Genomic DNA, 20,431 nt, shown 5'->3' on the forward strand with positions numbered 1-20,431 from the left:
GGTGTTGAATATACTAAGGACAACACTGTTCACTGTTTTATTACCATTTGTAAATAAGTGAAAATTTTAATCTATTCTTATTAGTTTCAAGTGGTGCCTGAGACAGAAGTGCTCTCTACACATGAATATTTTAGATGTTTCAAAGAATTTGTTTTTAAAAAGCAAGAGAAAGTGTGTGTAGGAATCTAACACCAGCCCCTTTCCAATGTCACTCCCACTTTGAGGTAAGACTTGCTTTGCAAAATGCTATTTAAAAAAGTTCCTCCACATTACTTGCAATTATCTGTCAGCAAAACAAACCTCTTCTTGACATTTAACAACAAAGATTTTTTTCCTTCATCTAGGTCTTCAGAATATACAGCTTCTTTTTTTGATAGAGTGAAGGGAAGGGGATCATCAATAGTTGCTAAATTCCACCCACTCTCCCAGCTGAGAATTACCAATATCATTGCTTCCATAAAGATAATCCAGAAATAAAATACACCAGAAGAATGAGCAGAAAAGTAGCCATGCCAATGATACCTGCTCACTGTCAAGAGTGAGCAGGTATCTCAGATCTAAGATTAAAAACCTTTTCATTAACACCACTCTACTCCTCCACATTGAATAGTTGAGAGGTAAGCAAAGTTAAAAGAAAGGGATGGATATCTGACCAGAAAATGGGCATAAGGCTTTTGGGAGACCCTGTTCTCTGAGTCACAGGCTCCATGGCTCACTGTTGATCCCTCATGGCAAGTCCCATGCCTGAAGGAATGCTTTTTAAACAGACTGAAAAATGAATAATGATCTCTGGCACAAAAAAGCAAGATAGCTTCATAGTTTCATGGATTTGCAACGAGTTGGATTTGCAAGTGAAGATAAAATCTTAAAAAAAAAATAAATTAAGGTTCACATAAGAGTAATGCCTTTTTATAACTATGAAATTATTTTGAATTCATCTTTCGCAACAGAATGAACAATGCAAGCATGCCATTGTAAAGCAATCAGGAACACACCTGCAACTTTACTTCTTTATCATGACAGTTTGGAATTTATTTATTTAAATCCCACATTGTGACACAAAAGCAGTAACAAAATAGCTGTAAACTACTTCTGTTACAAATATAGATACTATGTAAAGTGACTTTACATATTCTAATGTAGGTAATTCTCACACTATGCAAGAAATAAGTATAAAAGAGCAATTCAATAACAGCAGCATCCAGTAATGGTACCATGTGATTTCTTCCATCTTAGCCTATCACAGTGTAACTTCCAGAACAGTTAAAAAGACAAAGGGGTGGATTTTTTGTTAATTCGCTTACACTTAGCTACCAATATGTTAATACTATTTGACAGACACTTCTAATACTGCTTTTGTGACCCCACTAAAACAAATGCTAGTCTTTTGTATTCTCCCATAATGATGGCCTGAGCATTGCCTGCATTTTCAGTATGGATTTCTCTTAAATGACAATTGACATGGTGGCCTTCTTGCTACATTTTTTTGGTTAATCAACACAAGGGATCTTTCTGCTAATTAGCATGCTAGTTAGCTAGGTATCTTTCTTCCTCAAAAGACTCAGTGAAATTTTTCTGCAGGAAAATAAATCACGGGGAAAGTGTGCTTTATCTGCCAGATTCCTAGAAGCAAGGCAGGCAAAGGCAGGCAGGCAATAATCAGCTAAGAGCTTCATTGAGTGTTACTTTTACATAAAGTTTTAGTGAGGAAAAAGTGATACATTTACTGACCACACTGCTGAACAAAGAACAGCTCCATGGTTGCATTGTACTTACTAGACACATCTTGTATTTGTGCCTCTAAAATCAATATCCCCAAAAAAATAGTTGTGGCTCTCAAATCTCTTCTGCTTATTACTGATGCAAACGTTCACTGCTGTCTTACTCTTCACCTCCACTGGGAGGAATTTTCAGGCCTTTACCCATCCTCAACACATTAGTACTGGTTTTATGTCTCCTCAGTTCAAGGAGGACTCTACCTTTACTGCTGTTGGTAATGGCAGCAACACCGTAACATCAACTTCTTCCACACTGGCCTAAAAGATATCCAGACATCTGTCGGCAGCCAAGTAAACCTGCTCTGAGCAGTTTGTTCACAGCTCTGATTCATGCAGTTGAAGAAATGTCTGCATTGAGCCTGTAGTTAGTCTTGCATGTTGGAAGAGAACCTTTGCTTACAGACATTTCATACTGGGAAGGTTGTTTTCACATCCATATACACTAGAAAATACTACTATTATAAAAGTCTAGTTCTTCTAATACTGCAGTTGCTGGGTATTCTCATTCACCAGGAACAGTTTCCACTAGCACTGAATTTTTTGGCCCTGAGCACAAGTCCTCTCCTTTTGAAACAAACACACAAGCCTCAACGCCCTGCCAAAAACCCACATAAACAAAACCCCCAAACCCAAACCAACAAATGAGAAACAAACAAAGCAATAAAACAAACAAACATACAAACATCAAAACAAAAAAACCCTCAAATCTAAGCCAAAATGAAACACAGTTTTCTCTTTTTTGGGCATACACCATGACTTAGGAAATTTAAACATATAAACAGACAAGCAAACTAACGCATCCAAGTACCCACCCAGCCCCTTCTACTTGATCATAGAATGGTTTGGGTTGGAAGGGACCTTAAAGATCATCTAGTTACAAATAACCATCTAAGTCCATTAATAATCAGCCTCCAGATTACATACTTTTCTCTCTATCCCCCAAGTCTCTATTTTATTAGTACTTTTTTTCTTCAGTAAACTTATTCCTGTTTTCTGATTACTGCTACCCATGCAACCCCCTTGTTGACTTCGTGAATTTGTAATTTTTCCAACATTATTCAAATATCCAAAGTCTGTTAGCAAAACATTTCAGTTTTTGTTGTGTGGTTATTAATGCAAATATTCTTTTTTCTTTTTTTCCCTGCTGACTTAATAATAGGAAAAATATCCATCTCTTTACATAGCTGACATAACTTCATCCCAGTGGCTTGACAGTAAGAGAAGTACTTCTATTGTATACAGAAATATGGTTAAATGTTACTTTTCTTCAATGCTGTAACCCAGTCCTGTGAATCTGGAAGAGCAAGAAGACTATACAAACATTTCCATTATCTTTACTATGTGGAAAGTAAATAATACAGTCTTATTGACCCTAACCCTTCAAGCAGCCAGTTCATGACAATACAGTCAAAGTGACTGATCCTTTTGTCCTTTTCAGAATAGCAACTGCTTCCTCATGAGTCACCCCTTCTAAGCTCTGCCCATTCACAGCAATGATCTGATCCCCCCTCTTCAGACGTCCGTCTTCTGCTGCTGCACCCTGAAACGATACAACACATAACTGCAGACTCATGCATTTCTTTTTCTTCCTGACACACAGTCCTTACGGTTTAAGATTGGTACAGTGTACAAACTCCTTGAAACATTTTTGATTTTCAATTATTCCAATACAGTCAATTGTAGTACAACTGTACTACAGTGCAGTCGTCTGCCCTGCCCTAAGTTTCACAACATCTACAAATCAGACCTACAGGATTTTTTGTTCCCTTAACTCTGTTTGTCCAGCTAGTAAAACATTTAAACCCTGCTATCATAGCATTAGCATTTTCAAGACCCAAGGAAGTTTTCAGCAACTTTTTTAAGAAATTCAGTCACTAACACCCAGCTCTACACTCTAATTTACCATAAAAATTTGAGATTCTTCATTTTAGTTTTTTCTGACTCAGGGCTGTTTCCTACGGCAGTCCAAACTATTAAACTCAGGTTAGTATTTGAACTACTCCAAAGGTCCAATCTAAGTTCAATAATATAGTTCCCTCTACTACCCGAAGAAAACACACTCTAAATATAAGGCAAGGGAAATGTTTTTCCAAGTATGTGCACAATTCCAGTTTTGAGACGTGGAAAAGACTGCCATATGCTGGATCACATGTATTTAGAAACTCTGAATCTTTTGAAGACTACAGCTTTTAATTACTGGAGGTACATTTTGACCAGCACTTACACTAAAAAGGAAAATCTGTAACAATCTTTTGGCTGCCAACTAAGGCCATGATTTGGTCTGAGTGAACTAATAAATGGACTGACTGAACAAGCCTACACCTACCTTTGCAAACACCGTCTTCACATAAATGGGTAAGTCTCCATGGGGACTGCCATAGCCACCCACAATACTAAAGCCAAGGCCGTCCGGTCCTCTGTCCAGAGTAATAGTCTTGTACTGAGGAGGTCTAAGAAAAGGGAAAAGAGTACTGTGATGTTGTCTGAACTTTGGATTTAACATGTATAATATTTCTTTTATTGTAATCAATACATTTCCCTTTCTACTCTAACTATAAATACTTTTATTGTAATGAACTGGTTATTTAAGTTTGTGTTAAACACTGTAAATGTCTAATGCCTATATTATTACGTAAAAGTAGCTACTTCAAACACACAGCTCAGGACATAGTTATGGCTGCTATGTGCTTACCAGTGAAGTACAGATGCAATGCCAGTACCTCAAGTTTCCATAACATCTACTTCAAAAATCCTGTAAGGCCTAAAATTAGCGCCATCAGTTTATGCTATAACGTTTGATTGCTTCTCTCTTCCTCTAATAGATAAACGTGTATTTGCATGTACATGTTTATACATATCATCTGTAAGTATATTCCCCCACATATACTTCGATTGTATGAAATTTTGAAATTCTACCTTTCAAAGTAGATACGTGTGGCTACAGAACCCTGTTCTCTCTTTGCCTCTTCCTAAAAGAAAAGTGCCTCAGATCTATGACAGAGATTGAGGCAAAATTGTTTACGTAATGTACCTTGCAAGTCTATTAGATACTCATGATATCCAAGCACCAGAAAGCACATTACGGAAACACAAGTACTACAGTGGAAAGGGACTTTTTTTGGTGTATCAACTAATCCCAGCTACCAAATCTCAGTGAAACAATGGAGAATGTAGAAGAAATCAAATCGCACCATAACTCTACAGAAGTTCAAAAACAAATTGCAGCATAGCAAATCATATAATGAAAAATGCAGAAGAGAAACACTGGCCTACAGGTGCCACATAACACCAGTGTTTTAATCATGATTGTGCCAATCAATTCATCTATTATTTGCTAGAATTTGTATGATTTTTAGGTTGAGTTCCAACTAAAACAACTGGCTACAGAAGCTGTATATTCTATAGTTACTGACCCTAAATCATCCTGAAAAATGCCAGTTGAAGTTAGTCCCGCAAATGAAAGACTGGATGTAGGTGGATCCTGCTGCTGCCCAGTTATGACACTCACTTCTCCTCCAGCTACAACCTAGAAACAGAGTTCATAAACCAGTAAAATAAGAATGCTGACACTAAAATAATTCATTGTAACAGCTGGCAAAACAGTATACAGAAAGTATTCAAAATGTCACTGAAGATTTTTTACCTGCAACTCAATAGTGCCTGAAGCATTTTTTAAGATATTAACAGCTTGGGAATGAGTCATGCCCTCAGTAGATGTTCCACAGATGCTAACAATCCTGTCCCCAACCTACAGAAGAAAAGGTAGAAAATCTAACTCAGTTAGACAAATAGATTTATTTGTCACTTCTTTCAACAACAGTAGATCTGTCTATTTGCATTTAGCCAGATTTTATCAGTAATATACGGCAGGAAGAAAGAAATTAGCAACTGTACGTTCACAGTCCTCTTGTAGGCAAAAAACCCTTTTAACTGCATAATAACCCAATACAAAAGTGGGAAAGTCAACATCAGAATGAGCAAATTTCAACAGTTTAGCGTATTCAGTGTAAAAAAGTAATGATGGTTTACATAATTGATCCTAACATTTTAGAAATGCACAGCATGTAAAAAACAGATATGCATTTTGCACGTCACCTGAAGATAGACTCAAGAAGCAAATTATCATCAGAGATTCTGTGTCTGAATTCAGCTTGAAATAACACTGTCCACTTTCCAGGAGACCTGAGTCAAATTCAACTACGTCTGATACAGCTTGGATATAGTACACATTCAAATACAGTATCAGATAGGACCTCCCAGTTCAACTCAGAACCCAAAAAGCACTATCTCTGTAACATAAGAGATAGAACATACTGCATACCCACAGTTGCAGGAACAACCACCACACAGCAGTAGCACTCACTTACAGAATGCATCCTTCTGAACCACTCTCTATGCTTTTAATTTTCAGAAGCTGACTAATTCTAAGATCCAAGATTGCTTTAGGACTTCCTTTCTTAAGTTAGTACATTTCAGCAATTACATTTTCCCATGCTACCAATCTGAGTTGCTGTTTCATCAGTTCAAACAGCAAGAACTCTTGACGCAGCCAGAAGCACTTATGATTGTATCATCCAACTGCTAATTTATTGCCTGTCTAGAGTAATTACTGTGCATTACCCATGCAATCTTTACAGCCTTCTTAAAAATTAACTTACTCTTAGTTTCTGAGTCTGAGCTGCAACTCCGTTTGGGTGCATCATGGCAATAAATATAGGAACATCTCCAAGAGGACTTCCTACACCTCCAGCAATGCTCACTCCTAGTGAATCTGCAGGGCTCTGTTACAGTAATGAAAAAAGATAAGATTTTTCTGGAAAGAAAAACACATACAGAGAACTTTACGCTTGCCTCAAAAAATCACTAAGCACCTTGTCTCATGAAAATCAGAATTCCTGTGTCTCAAGCCGTTTTTTAAGATAATACACTTTGCATCACTTCAAGAAAGCACGGAGATCACATGAGATGTTTCTATTTCTCTGTGGTAGGTGAAAATTTGCCAATTTAGTTGTATATTTTATTAACTAAGTACAGAATTCAGCATCAGTCCCTTAATTCAGCATAGGAAGTCTGAGCAAGGAAAACCGAAGAGATGGAATCGCTGTCCTTAGTATTGTCTATATCGACTTCCTATCATGAACCTCCCGAACACTAGAATTAAGCTTTATGCTCCCCCTAGCGCCCCAGTGTTGAAGAGCAAAACCAGCTGTTTACTACTGCACCACACCTGAATACCTCACTGCAAAAACTGATATTGTAAAACTGGTATTTACAGATTCTACTGTAAAAGAAAATGGCTAAAAACAATCCATGTAATCAAGTGAACAAGATGCCAGGCAAAGTCAAATAAATATAAATATTTTGGACCATAAGAAGCTGCCTGTGACTAAGTTCACATGCATAATGAAGGTGACTGAATTTCACAGTTGAAAACCTCACAGCTGTATGTTTCATTAAAAATATGTGTGCAGAAAAATATTAAACACAAAAAAGCAGCCTTCCAACTTTCTCTGACTTCACCAAAACAGAGTTTGGATTTAACTCAGTCTGGTAATAAAATTAGGTCCCATTATCTCTTAGTAAATCTTCCTTCTTTTGCTTTCAACACAGCTCACAAAACGTGACAGAGTAAGTCACACTGATTTTACATAAAAATATAGGCAGTGGAGATCATACAGTCCTGACCTGAAAAGACAGACAAATTAATTTCTATCGCCATATCAATTCCTCTCTCAAAACAATGAATAGGTCTAGACTTTCTTTCTGTAAAGAAACCTACTGACAACATTTACAACACCTGTTCCTGATATATACTACTTCATGCTATAACTTACCTTTTTTATTTCAACTGTTCTTAGTCCCTGTATTTCAGAAGCTGCTGTCAAATGAATTAAAATAAATTTTAAAAAAAGTTAAAACTAGCATTCCTAGAAAACTTTCCTAATAAAGTTATCCAAACCATTATGATGATTCTAACTTTCTGCTGATTTGTTATATATATTTTAAGCCAATTTGAAAGTGGCTGTCATTACATCAATTGGATTGAAATACTCCTAGAGTAGGTGAGAGAATCAATCATTTTCTCCATTTAAATAACTTTTGGAATAAAACTGCTCAGCATGCTCAAATAGAATAGGAAAAACTAATATTTGCTAGCAATACTTTGGTCAGAAGCAAGTTTGTTCTACATTTAAGCATAAGACAGCTATTCCGCATGTATTTTCATATAACTATACAGTATCTGGATTTTTATGAATGAGACAGCTTGACTGAAGACGTATTTAGATTAAATAGAAAATTATGGCTCAACTTAGATTCTCAGCTGATACAAGAATTTGCTAGTTTCTTTTATAAAAAGGTATTACAATATGTATGTGTGATGTACTGAGCAGTAACTGCCCCTGCCACTTCAATTACTAAGGAATCACTTTAAGGTCTATATCACATAATTTACAATATTCTAGAGACAGCAAAAGATCTCAGCTACCAGTTCACATGTACAAAATACTGAAAGCACCAACACCCCCCCCCCCAAACTTACTGGTATTCTTCTTTACACCACTTTCAAAGACCTCAGGTGCACTGGACCCAGAAATGGGGAAACTGAATGATGAGAGACTGCCACTTCCTTCACTGACCTAAACACAGTGTAAGACTGGGATTAGAGAGCTGCTTCAGTCATACAATTAATAAATGTAAAACTGTAACTAGCTGTATTCAGTGTATTTTCTGCTGTATTTTATTTTTTCTGTGCCCAGTCAAAGCTGATACAGAGAACATCCACATATTTCTTGGTCACTCTAGAGGGCTCTTTGAAACATCCTCAGACCAATTTAGAGATTTCATGTTTATAACCCCATGCAAAGCTTTGAAGTGCTGCTTCCGAGGGCATGACTAGGCCATTATATTTGCACCTTCTATCATCTCGCAGAGATCTTCTAATGCAAGTTAGCCATAATTATCACAGTAGGGACAGAACACAAAAGACAGATCTTTATACATTCTCATATGTACTTGTGAATATTCACCTACTGCATCAGCTAAAATTAAGATTACGCTCTCCACGCAGCTTCACCCGCACAATTTCCAGGAAGACATTCACTATACTAGCAAGGTAAGTAAAGGAACAACATGGTTCCTGGCCAGACTAGTTAGTTCACTGATTGTTACACACTCTTCAAAACATTCAACATTGTGAGCTTCATCTTAGAATAAGACCAGACAGAGTCTGTATGCTTTCATCTTGTTTGTCAGTACCCATTTTGAAGAGAGCCTAACATTTCAGTCTTATCCTGTCTAATTCTGCTCACTTGAAACTGTTTAATTATGATTTGTTTTAAAACTATTTATCTTCAGTACCTGAGATCTGCATACTCAGTTTACAACCAGAAAAAGTTCTAAGGTAACTTGTGAGCTCTCAGAGATGTTGCTCCTACTGAAGAGAATGACAATATGAGCTGCTACCACATGAGAAATGCTTTCAAATACAGAAACTGATGTGAGTTTGTTACACTATAACATTAGCCAACAATTAAATAAAAAAGAGAAGCCTGATGGAAAGGGTGGAGGTTTCTTGCTTCTGGTGACCAAGATAATAGTAAAAACATGGAAAGAATGGAGAAATTCACTATGTTTACTGGAACAGTATTCCATTGCAGGCCAAGTACTCTGAAAGTAACAAAGAGATTGAACTGACTTCTTCTGGTATTGGTAAGAACTGGAGTTCTATATGCTGTTCAGGCTGAAGTCTGGAGCAAAGCCATTTCTGGGCTACATTTTTAGCTGGATCCTGTCTATATCAGATACAATATGTTAAAGTGAATATATAAAAATATGTTCCGAAAAGCTGCAGAATTTTTCTATCTCAGATCAGGTATGTGGAAAACCATTGTCATCATAAAACCACTTCTTTTTATTTGCTTTCATTATTTAACCATTATTTCTTCCAAACTAACCAGTTTTACAGTTATATACCTGGCTGCTCTGGGATGTTCTCCTCTCAGAGTGGAAGGGTCCAGCTTTTATTCTTCCGACCTCTAGTCTTACTGTACCTAAGGAACACTAAAGAACCAGTCACTTATAACACACCTCTTCTGTCTACAAAATTAAAGCCTACGACAATATTTAAGTCACTTATCTGACAGTAGAATAAGAAAAAAATACAGACAGAGGGGAGAGTGATGGACTAGCAACCCTGAAATGAGTCCTTCGGAGAGTTCATGGCAGGACCAGAGACACACAGACTAAGTACACCATGATATTCAATACTGAGCAGGGTATTTTTTTTGGATTAACCTGTATTACAATGCAGACATGAAAATCACACAAGAAGACTAACTCTGCTACTAAGGTACACAGAGTACCTTAATAAGGAGTAGTTCTGTCTTCTTGCAATGTCAACACCTATTTTCAAGTTGGCACTTTTCAAGGAATAATGAAACTGACCATTTTCACAATAAACACTAAAACCAGTGTAATACCTCAAAAGTCTTAATCATTATTTCTCTTTATATGACTGAGAACATGGTATTTAAACTGGAAGTTACTCGTCTCTCTCACACTTTTGAAATTATCTGTTACTTTGGATAGACATCAACACAACTAAAGAAATTTTGGGCAGGAAATTTTCTAAACATCTATCTGTAGTTTAAATGAACTTTCTGCATCTGACTCCCAGCAAGAAGCTGGGTGATATGGACTGATTGCACATGGTAAAGTCCTTTCACTACTCTTTAAGCTTTTAATTACACTGTCAAGTATCCACATATCTATATAAAAAGCATTTCTTAGAAGAAAATTCTATCAAATATTTAGAAACCAAGACATTTTGAAGAGACAGATAAGTTATTATCACAAACAAGATTTAGAAAATTGAATCTCCAAAATAATATAAGTAGTGTCAAAAGAAGACATCTATCTGCAATGTATTCAAATACAGAAATTTCAAAGTTTTGTTGCTATTCTGCTTTTTTCTTTCACCATGAAGTCGTTACTGTGAACTTCCGTATACCAAGAACTTAATATAAGTTTGCCTTTATTTATCATGTTTTATCTTTATTACCTTAAGAGAGGATCATGTAATTGTCAGAAAAATTCAGAGTAATACACCAATATGTCATAAGCAACTGGACATATCCATTCAAACATGGTTTCCATCCCTCATTTGCTGTTGTTATACTCTTAGAGTTGACACTAAAAAAGATTTATTACTAAATTGCTTTTTATTTTAAGTTATTCCATTTTAATGTTGACTTCTCTATGTCCTGGAAAAGACTTGATCAAAGCTTGGGGAAAACCATTCTTTCCTGCTCCTATTAAACCATACGGACAACTCTTACTCAAAATGGAAAAATGGCGAAGTAATCCGTGTACCTAAAATTACCACATCCTCACATAAAATGCAAACCCACAAATCAGATTTTAAAATTACAATGTGTGAAAGTTGGAAGTCATACTTTCCAACTGAACTGTGAATAAATCAATTTTCATTTAGTTTCATTACACCTTCCCTTATTACTGTCTTCCTGAAATCTCCCATTCGATAAATCCATAAGTCAAGTAAGTGGAAAAACTGATAGTCTTTTCACATGTTGCAGGGATACTTCAAAAGAAACACTTCAAGAACTGGCAAAATTCTCAGACTTAAGACACATTCTATTGGTCCCATGCTACTAAAAATACACTGGAATTTCCCAAAGATTATAAATAATTTTCTAGCAAAATACATTTTAGGCAGTTCAAGAGAATTCACTCCTAGGTCTCATTCTCATAAATGAAAAGAGAATGGATACCTGAACTGGAAACGGTGACTGCACTTCATTTCATTTATACTGTGTGAACAAAGCCATTGTTAACAACAATCTGTCTAAGGTATTTTTAAAAGCTTCATTTCTCAGGGCTAAGACAATTAATTACAAGTACTACTGAGCAGGATGAAGTATTTAAAACATGAATATATGAATGGTAAGTGGGAACTAAGCATCTTCAATTAGATACTCCAAATGTCTGCCAAAATGAAAGAAACTTTCCACAAGAAATGCTATTTTTATTTAGAGAAGAGGTAAAAGTACAGTGTATGAAGAAGAAACACTGTGTTCCTAAATAAAATAAAAAAAGTATCAGGTAAGAATGGAAAAGTACTATTACCACAGAATAATACATTAACAACTTCATTGTCGCAACACAGACTTAGTTCTGGCATTCTCACTATTGGGCACATGCTGAAAATACAGAAGGGCTCCTACATCCCCCTTACTAAGCACTGCTTGCCCCCAGGACCTCTCTACCCCAATAAAAACAAAAACTCAAGGAACTGTTCAAGATCTGGAAAAACATACCTTTGAATGAGAGTGTTAAGAACCATGACTGTGTGCCTATGTATCCAAGAGACAGCTACAATTAGTGTCTGTCAAATTTTACCCAGTGGAACAGTTTTCCATTGGAAAATGCTGACTCAGTGGAACCCTTACCATGCAGCATACGTCTCAAAACTCTGGACTGAAAACCAAATGAGCTGGCTGACCAGCTGGACTTCCTGCCAGATCACAGGAAATGCTGTATGTCTGACTTCATTCTGATTTGGAAATAGGGGAAGGATATCAGAAGCACAAAATCTATTGAGAATAGAAATTCTGATTCCAACAGCTGCAGATATAAGTTTACTTAGTGAATTCTGAGAAAGCAATTTCTTAAACTAAATGCCTTGGTCACTAAGAAATACATTGTAGTATTTAATGGATGTAAGGAGGCACTAGACAAACAGAGCTAAAAAAAGATTAACATTATCAGGTATCACAGAATCACAGAACTGTAGAATCACAGAATTGTTTGGGTGGGAATGAACTATAAAGACCATCCAGTTCCTGCCCATCCTGTGGGAACATCTTCCACTACACCAGGTTGCCCAGAGCCCCATCCAACCTGGCCTTGAACACTTCCAGGGGATGGGGCATTCACAGCTTCTCTGGGCAACCTATTCAAGTGCCTGACCACCCTCACAGCAAAGAATTTCTTCCTAATATCTAATCTAAAAATTTCTTTCTAATATCTAATCTAAATTTACTCTCAGTTTAAAACCATTCCCCTTGTCCTATCCCTACAGGCCCTTGTAAGTGAATTATGAAAGTAATCACTTTTGGCACAACTACTCCGATGAATTCTCAGTCATTTAAAGTCAGTTCTGAGTATCCTTCCAAAAACGTGAGATAGTTAACTAATTCTAAGTTTGCTAGAGAAAATACAGTGTTAATTTTAGTTTTTTCTAGGTAATGGTCTTCTACTGCCCTATAAACATATGGCATTCTGTACCACCACCACTCCCATTTTCATCAGGCAAAGTATCAAAATCTGAATGTTCTAGATTTCATGAAGCTCACCTCACTGACATTCCAGTAACAGTCTGAACTCAGTCTGAACAAAATTAAAGCTTTCATAGAATCTGGACTTCAATTTTTCAGTCTTATCCACCTTCTCTTTTGGCAATACCTTTAGCAAAGCTGCAACAGCTTCCTGGTTAGCATTTCGGACATCTTCTCCATTCACTGTCAATATCTGGTCTCCTTGCATCAATCTCCCATCTGTATCTGCTATTCCTCCTTTGACGATGTCTGACACAAACACACCTGTATCATTTCTGCAAATACATACACGGATTCTGCATTACAGCATTGTTTGAGGGTCATTTTTATGGCTTGCTATTGGGAAGACAATAAAGACTGTCTCATTTTTCTGAGTAACAATGGGCTAGTTCCTTTAGGAGAGACCAATCAGCTTAGGTACAAAAATTATGTGTTTGGCCTTCAAGCCTGTGGGATCTGAGCACCAGATCATAACAGAAACGTGAGCATGCCCAGCAAGTTCCAGACATTGACTCTCCAGTTACATTACTTACCTCTTCCCAACAATACTCAGCCCAAGGCCTTTGCCAGGCTTCTTCTGAAGCTCTATATTGAGCACATCATACATGTCTTCTTCCTTGTACTGGGCCTCATCTCTGTACACAGTCAGACGAACCTTTTGGGGAGTCTGTCGGAGGACATTTATGGCTTCGTCATGTGTGGCATTCCTGAGGTCAATTCCGTTCACCTGCAACAAAAGCATACAATGGTAAATTGTGTAGCACCTTCCAGCAGACAAACAGAACAGACCTTCTGTTCAATGAAACAAAAGTGATTGTATTGGGTTTGCATGGCCAGGTTTTGGTAGCAGAGCTGGGGCTGCAGGGGTGGCTTCTGTGAGAAGCTGCCAGAAGATTTCCCCATGTCTTATAGAGCCAATAACAGTTGTCTTCAGGATGGACCCACCACTGGCCAAAGCAGAGCCATCATGACTGACAGTAACACCTCTGTGATTACATATTTAAGAAGGAAAAAAAAGTTTCGTGCAGATGAAAATTGCAGCCAGAGAAGAGCAGAGTGAGAACATGTGAAAAACTCTGCAGACACCAAGGTCAGTGGAGAGGGAAGGGGGGGGAGGTGCTCCAGGCTGAGGTTCCCCTGCAGCCCGTGGTGCAGACCATGGTGGAGCAGCTGTGCCCCTGCAGCCCATGGAAGACCACCGGAGTGCAGAGATCCACCTGCATGGAGGAGACCCATGCCAGAGTAGGTGGATGCCTGAAGGAGGCTGTGACCCTGTGGGAGGCCTGCTGGAGCAGGGTCCTGGCAGGGACCCATGGAGAGAGGGGCCCATGCTAGAGGTTCTTCCAGTGGGACTTGTGGGGGACCCACTCTAGAGCAGCTTGTGCCTGAAGAACATTGCAGTCACCCCATGGAAAAATGATCTACACGGCAGCAGTTCATGGGATGGACTTATGCTGGAGAAGTTCATAAAGAACTGTCCCCTGTTGGAGATGCCCCACAGGGAGCAGGGGAAGGACTCCTCTCCTTGTGCAATGGCAGAAACAACAACTGATTGTAACCCCCATTCCCGTCTCCCTGTGCCACTGTGGGGGAGGAGGTAGAAATTGGAAGGAGGGGTGGGAGGAAGGTGTTTTTAAGGTTTGTTTTACTTCTCATTCTCCTGCTCTGACTCTATTTGTAAAAAATTTAATTAATATCCCCATTTCGAGTCTGTTTTGCCCATGATGGTGATCAGTAAGTGATCTCTCCCAGTCCTTAACTCATGAATCCTTTGTTATATTTTCTCTCCCCTGTCCAGTTGCAGAGGGGAGTGAGAGAGCAGCTTTGGCATCCACTACGGCAAGGGTCAATCCACTACGGCAAGCAAAGAAATTGCCATACCTCTAATATCTGATCCCCAGCCCACAGTCTCCCATCTTTAGATGCTGCTCCTTCTTCATATACTTCATGGATAATGATTGCTCCCTGTGGACAAAAAAAAAAATTAAAAATCACATATTGCAAGAAAATACCCCATTTTGAAACAAGAGCAACTGAAAATTCCTACTATAATTTATCAATGATAAGCACAAGTCAGATGTATGATGAACAAATATTTAAGAAGTTTACGAAGTTTATTTATGAATCAAAATATTTAGGAAGTTCATTTATACTTTCAATTTTAGAAGTGCTTTTTTCTTTTTTTCCCCCCTAAACTGGTTTCTTTGTGTCTTTCTGTAAATGCTATAGAAAAAAAAGACGAAAAAAATCTCTTCTATCAGACACTTTAATTTCATTACTGTTATTTCACTTGAGTGACACACATATTTTTCCAACCAACCAGCAAAGTGTCTGCTCCTCCAACAATGCTCAGACCAAGACCAGTCCGCCCTTTGGAGATGTCAATGGTTGTTTCACATCCAGGAATGATGGGACAAGTAGCTGGGTCGGAGGCTAACATGGCTGGAGTTGAAGATCTGCTTGTGTCTAAAAAACAATTAAACATTCTGGTTACAGTAAGAGGGCTTGGTATTAGAAAAGTGACTTTAAACAGCATTTTTCAGAGCTCATTGACAGAGCTGACCCACAGAGAATGATGCTGCCAATTCGCCCTTCCCCTCAGGCAAGTACTGTCCTGTAGTTTTATTCACAAGCGTCCTGTTTTCCTGCCATCAACTACCTGGGTCATAGTCTGGACAGACAAAGAAGATATTGTACAAACATATTCTATTTATGATACAATTTAAGTATCTATATGATGTGTGCATTACTCAAGTTATTAACTTCTTAGAATTGCGTTGCTTAACCAATAACCTTCATCCATCAGTAACATCTTGACTCTCCACTCTAAAGGAGAAGAATCAAATGCGGCTACTTATAAATGGCAAGACAGTCTCAACCATCCCCTTTTCCTAGGAAAAATGACATGACTTTTCTCTGTCATTTTAAGGAATACTTCTCACTTAGTTCCAGATAGCCATGAGGCACCTGTTGCCAGTATTTAAGAGGGAGGAGAAGATCCATCCCTCCATTCTCCTGCCTCTGCAACAGGCTAGTGGGAAAGTATAAGGTAGGTCTTCAGGATAGTGGTACAATGCTTCTCTTAGAGGAACATGTAATCCAAAAGTATTAAAAAATGCAACTCACAAGACAGCTGAGTGCATATAAAAGGAGAAAATTTACAAGACAGGTCTTCATTTTAAGGCTACAACCTCAGTGAAGATAAGCACACAAGAAAAACATTACTTTTGACTGCTTCTGGTTCTGGTGAGCTGGAAGCAGGAATAGTTGCTGGAGGCTGCATATTCCTCTTGTCTGCTGGGGCAGTGCTGGAAGAGACTGGTGCTGCAGTCAGGTTATCCAACTCTGCTGAGTTGATTGTAAGCCTCACTGTAGTTTTGGATGTCTTCAGAAGACTTATAAACTGAAAAAAGAAAAGCTGATGAAGAGTGTAACTGGATTGTTCAGTTGCAAATCAAAAATAAAGCAGAATAACTGTTCTGCAAACTGGAGCTACCAGTTACAATGCTGCAGAAACAGCATTTTACTTGGCAAGGAACAAAGACAAATATTGATGTTTTTTCTGAGAAACTTTTCTCCATGAAACTTTGCCAAACTATATCAGATGAGAATGAGGCAGACTTTCAATGTCCTCTCTGAACAAAAGACTCTATTTATAGCAATTATTAGAAAAACAGAAAACTTTTAATGCTGGATGGAGGTCAATTCTGATCTCACAGAAGTCAATATCAAAACATCTTAAAGAAATGTGCTACTGCCATTCTAGAAGGAATATCCAAAAGTATTATCTGAACTATCGGAGGGAGAGAAGGAAACCAGGGTGTAACACAAAATCTAGTTTAAAGAGATACTGAAAAACCTTCAAAATCAATTGCCATCTCACAGAAAAGACACCAAATCCTTCTGAGACTTTACATTTCAGGAGAACTATTTTTAGAAATTACTTACTCAATCTCTCTGTTCTTCCAAAGCCTACCTACTTGTCTACAGACAACTTCACTCTCTCTTACTTATTTACTGCTTCAGAGACAGTAGTGCATCAAAGAGTAAGACTGATGCTTTCCTAATTGCCCTTTAACAAACAGAAAGCAATCTACTCATGCCTAAAGAATCACTTTTCTTGGTAGCAAGGTAAGTGCTAGAAAAAAGCCTTCTTGATTCATTACAGAATCCAAATTGAGTGTGCAGAGCTAGAAGTTAGAAATAAATCTTGTTATTTAGGAACAGAGATATGTTTCTCCAAAGGGTTGAAATACCTGGCTTGGAATATAATGAGGCTGTTACTGCAAACAGTCCCCTTGGATAAGCGCAGTTCATGACCTGATTTACCACTGACACAACTCACCCACGTAAATTTACACATATTAAATTTACTAGTTCTAATACTTTTAAAGTGGAGTAGCTATGCAGAGTCGTTACTGAGCAATAGTTCATGGCTTTTATTGCACTACTAAGTGCCTCTCAGTCATCAGGTCTAAACCACAAAGAAAATAAAATCAGATTTGTAGCACAGAGATATATGATTCATGTAGTGAATGAATGTAAAATAACAGCTGAGCTTTAAATTTAGACTTTAGCTTATTCTGCAGTAGTTTCCTTATCCAGATAGTGCCTGCAGATCTTTGCTTTTTTAGCCAGCTTTGAAAATTAAGTCAGAGTACAGTCATGAAAACCTTGCTGGTTTAAGATACAATCACTCCCACATTAAGCAGTGTGATTTCTGCAACATTCCTGACACTTCAGAGGCACCTTTTCTACAGGATATCCCACAACAATCTCATCATCCACTGCCAGAATCTGATCACCAACTTTGATTCGTCCATCCTGGAAAAAACATAGAATAAAAAATATGAGCTCTGGATGCTACTTCAAAAAAACATTTTTCATTCCCTAATTGAAATTTAAATATTCTCACACCTTTGCTGCTGCACCATTTTCTGTTAAGCTCTTAATAACTACTCCATTAATCGTGTCTTCTTCACTAATGGCAATTCCAAAGCCTCCTTGATCCTAGGGCAAACAGAAAAATGCAAATGGTTAAGTACTGTGTACATCCAAATGTCAAAATACATTCACTAAAGACTAGTGAAGCCTGCTGACATAACAAAAGTTAGGTTTTTCACAATGCATCAATATTGTTGTTTGAAACTAATCTATTTCTGAAATAGGTTCCACCAGCCTACAAACAGTATACTGGCTATCAAGATAAATCTGAACCACTTCTAAATTCAAACCCACTCCTTCAAAACTTACAAGGTCAATTGCGATTCAGTTGTTATTTTGAATAATTTAGGCAATGATTTTACCTGAGGAACCACCAAAAGTTTTTCAAACAGAACAAAAGACTTCTTCCAGAGACACAGAACAATTGGCAAATTTATGTGAAGTTAAAGCAACCCATGACTCAAAGACAGTCATCATGTGAGGAAAACTATGGGGTCCATTCACAAATAGGAAGAGAAGACCTCTAGAAATCACTTTTCTAACTTCTAGTAACTAAGAGACAAATTTTGTTTCCCATAAGAGGGACTCTATTACAAAAATGGAGGCTAGTGAATACAAGCGTGACTGATATAAATTTAATTTTCATCACATACCTTAGGGAGTTCCACATACTGAATGTTTTTACATGAACTCAATTCAGAAAAAGCACTAGAGTTTGCAACACTTGCATCAGTCTAAAAGAAAACGAAAATGTAACTGTAAGCAACTATATCCAACATTTTGCATCAAAATAAAGTAGCTCACAAACACTTAAAGTGAGTCTGATAATTTTCTAGATTCATTTAAACTACTATAACCCTATCAATGGGAAGTCAGACTTACTTCACAGTATTAGAAGAATATAAAACGAAACAAAATTGAGCACAGATGTAATAAACTTAGTAGCCCAGAACAGAAGAACAACTTTGTTCTTCTATTTGGTTTCTTTCTCTTTTATTGTATATTATAAGCAGACAGGGTACTCCTCTATCCAGAACAATGTTAGTATCTTGGCCAAATAAGAAAAACAAATATTTACTTTACCTCTTGATGTTGAAGTGTCCCTGAAGTACTTTGTGAAGCCTCTACTGACTTTGCAGGGCAAACAGCCATCTGATTTACTGCATCTTTATTTCTGTAACAAATTCAGTTAAAGAATGTAGTAAGAAGGCAGTAATATGCCACGATATTTCTAAGGACAACTTTAGGTCTTGTGCTTTATTTTACCTTATTTCTGGTTCTAACAATAGAAGTATCAAAACAAAAAACTCCAAGGCATATTTAACAACTACTAAGATTGTGATCAAAAGCACATATACCTTACCAAAATTAAACAAACAAACAAACAAACAAACTCTCAGTAAAACTTGAGCACATTAAATAATAAACCTTTTTAGCCAAACTTTTACCAGAACTTACCTGATAAAGATCACTTTTACTTTAGATGGTGTGCACTTGATTATTGAGGAAGCATTCTGATGAGTCCTTCCATAAAGTATTTGCCCATTTATCTAAAGAAAAGTAGCAATTATTTATCAAAATATTTTAACTACTTATATTTAAACTAATTTTTAAACCTTAAAAAATCGTTCATTCCACATCGCTTGCTAAAGCAGCAACTGTATTAAAATAAGAGAGTATGTTGTGTCCTGCTTTCCCTCCCTTCTTACAGTAAAAATATTCACTACAGTTTGATTTCAAACTAACACTGTCACAGTGCTAAAAATGTCATTCTCTGAATTATACTGGGTTGACATGGCACATCATCTATTTTCACTTGCCATTGATCACTTCATGACTGATGTGGTGATAAAGCAGGGCTATGGGAAACTCTAACCATAACTAATATTGAATTGCTTATATCCGGGAATGAGATTGCTATTATTTATTGAATCTCAGCCACTTTGAATCCCTGAGCAAGGCACTTTACACATAGAGGCCTGAACACTGGAACATTTAGCAAGAGTTTTAAACTAGATTTGGTGGGGGAAGGGAATGTACTTTTGTGTGTCAGAGAGGAATGAGGAAATACCAACACTTTAAGAAGCAGCAGGGAAATACTTGTAAGTCATCTCAAAGGAATTAAGAAGGGTTCCTCTCAAAAGGTGAAGAGGTCAATAGCCCAGTTCAAGTGCTTTTACACCAATGTGGGCAGCATGGGTAACAAGCAACAGGAACTGGAAACCATGGTGCAATTAGAAAACTATGACCTAATTGCTCTCAGAGAAACAGGTGGGATGAGTTACACAACTGGAAAACTGCAATTAAGGGCTAAAAGGTCCAGAGAAGAGAGAGGCTGGGAAGGAAGGGTGG

General features: G+C 37.4%; 1 protein-coding gene across 25 annotated transcripts in view; it reads right to left on the reverse strand.

Moving 5' to 3' along the window:
• Positions 1-1,007: 1,007 nt before the first annotated feature.
• The window catches only part of MPDZ (multiple PDZ domain crumbs cell polarity complex component), a 110,174-nt gene continuing 90,750 nt past the window's right edge, over positions 1,008-20,431 (reverse strand). For 19 of the 25 annotated variants that reach the window (XM_032675119.1, XM_032675124.1, XM_032675102.1 and 16 more), the window contains 18 exons: positions 19,538-19,629; positions 19,163-19,253; positions 18,733-18,813; positions 18,053-18,145; positions 17,885-17,959; positions 16,361-16,538; positions 15,456-15,601; positions 15,017-15,100; positions 13,669-13,862; positions 13,263-13,410; positions 9,753-9,839; positions 8,320-8,416; positions 7,613-7,656; positions 6,437-6,559; positions 5,422-5,526; positions 5,192-5,304; positions 4,105-4,228; positions 1,008-3,318 (listed from right to left, as the gene is read on the reverse strand). In XM_032675119.1, coding sequence (XP_032531010.1) covers positions 3,172-3,318; positions 4,105-4,228; positions 5,192-5,304; positions 5,422-5,526; positions 6,437-6,559; positions 7,613-7,656; positions 8,320-8,416; positions 9,753-9,839; positions 13,263-13,410; positions 13,669-13,862; positions 15,017-15,100; positions 15,456-15,601; positions 16,361-16,538; positions 17,885-17,959; positions 18,053-18,145; positions 18,733-18,813; positions 19,163-19,253; positions 19,538-19,629 — 2,022 coding nt within the window. In that variant the 3' untranslated portion in view covers positions 1,008-3,171. The remainder of the gene's footprint in view (positions 3,319-4,104; positions 4,229-5,191; positions 5,305-5,421; positions 5,527-6,436; positions 6,560-7,612; positions 7,657-8,319; positions 8,417-9,752; positions 9,840-13,262; positions 13,411-13,668; positions 13,863-15,016; positions 15,101-15,455; positions 15,602-16,360; positions 16,539-17,884; positions 17,960-18,052; positions 18,146-18,732; positions 18,814-19,162; positions 19,254-19,537; positions 19,630-20,431) is intronic. The other 6 variants (XM_032675126.1, XM_032675112.1, XM_032675108.1 and 3 more) reach the window with 2 other exon arrangements.

Source organism: Chiroxiphia lanceolata, chromosome Z (genome assembly GCF_009829145.1).
Source record: "Chiroxiphia lanceolata isolate bChiLan1 chromosome Z, bChiLan1.pri, whole genome shotgun sequence".
Classification (NCBI taxonomy): domain Eukaryota; kingdom Metazoa; phylum Chordata; class Aves; order Passeriformes; family Pipridae; genus Chiroxiphia; species Chiroxiphia lanceolata.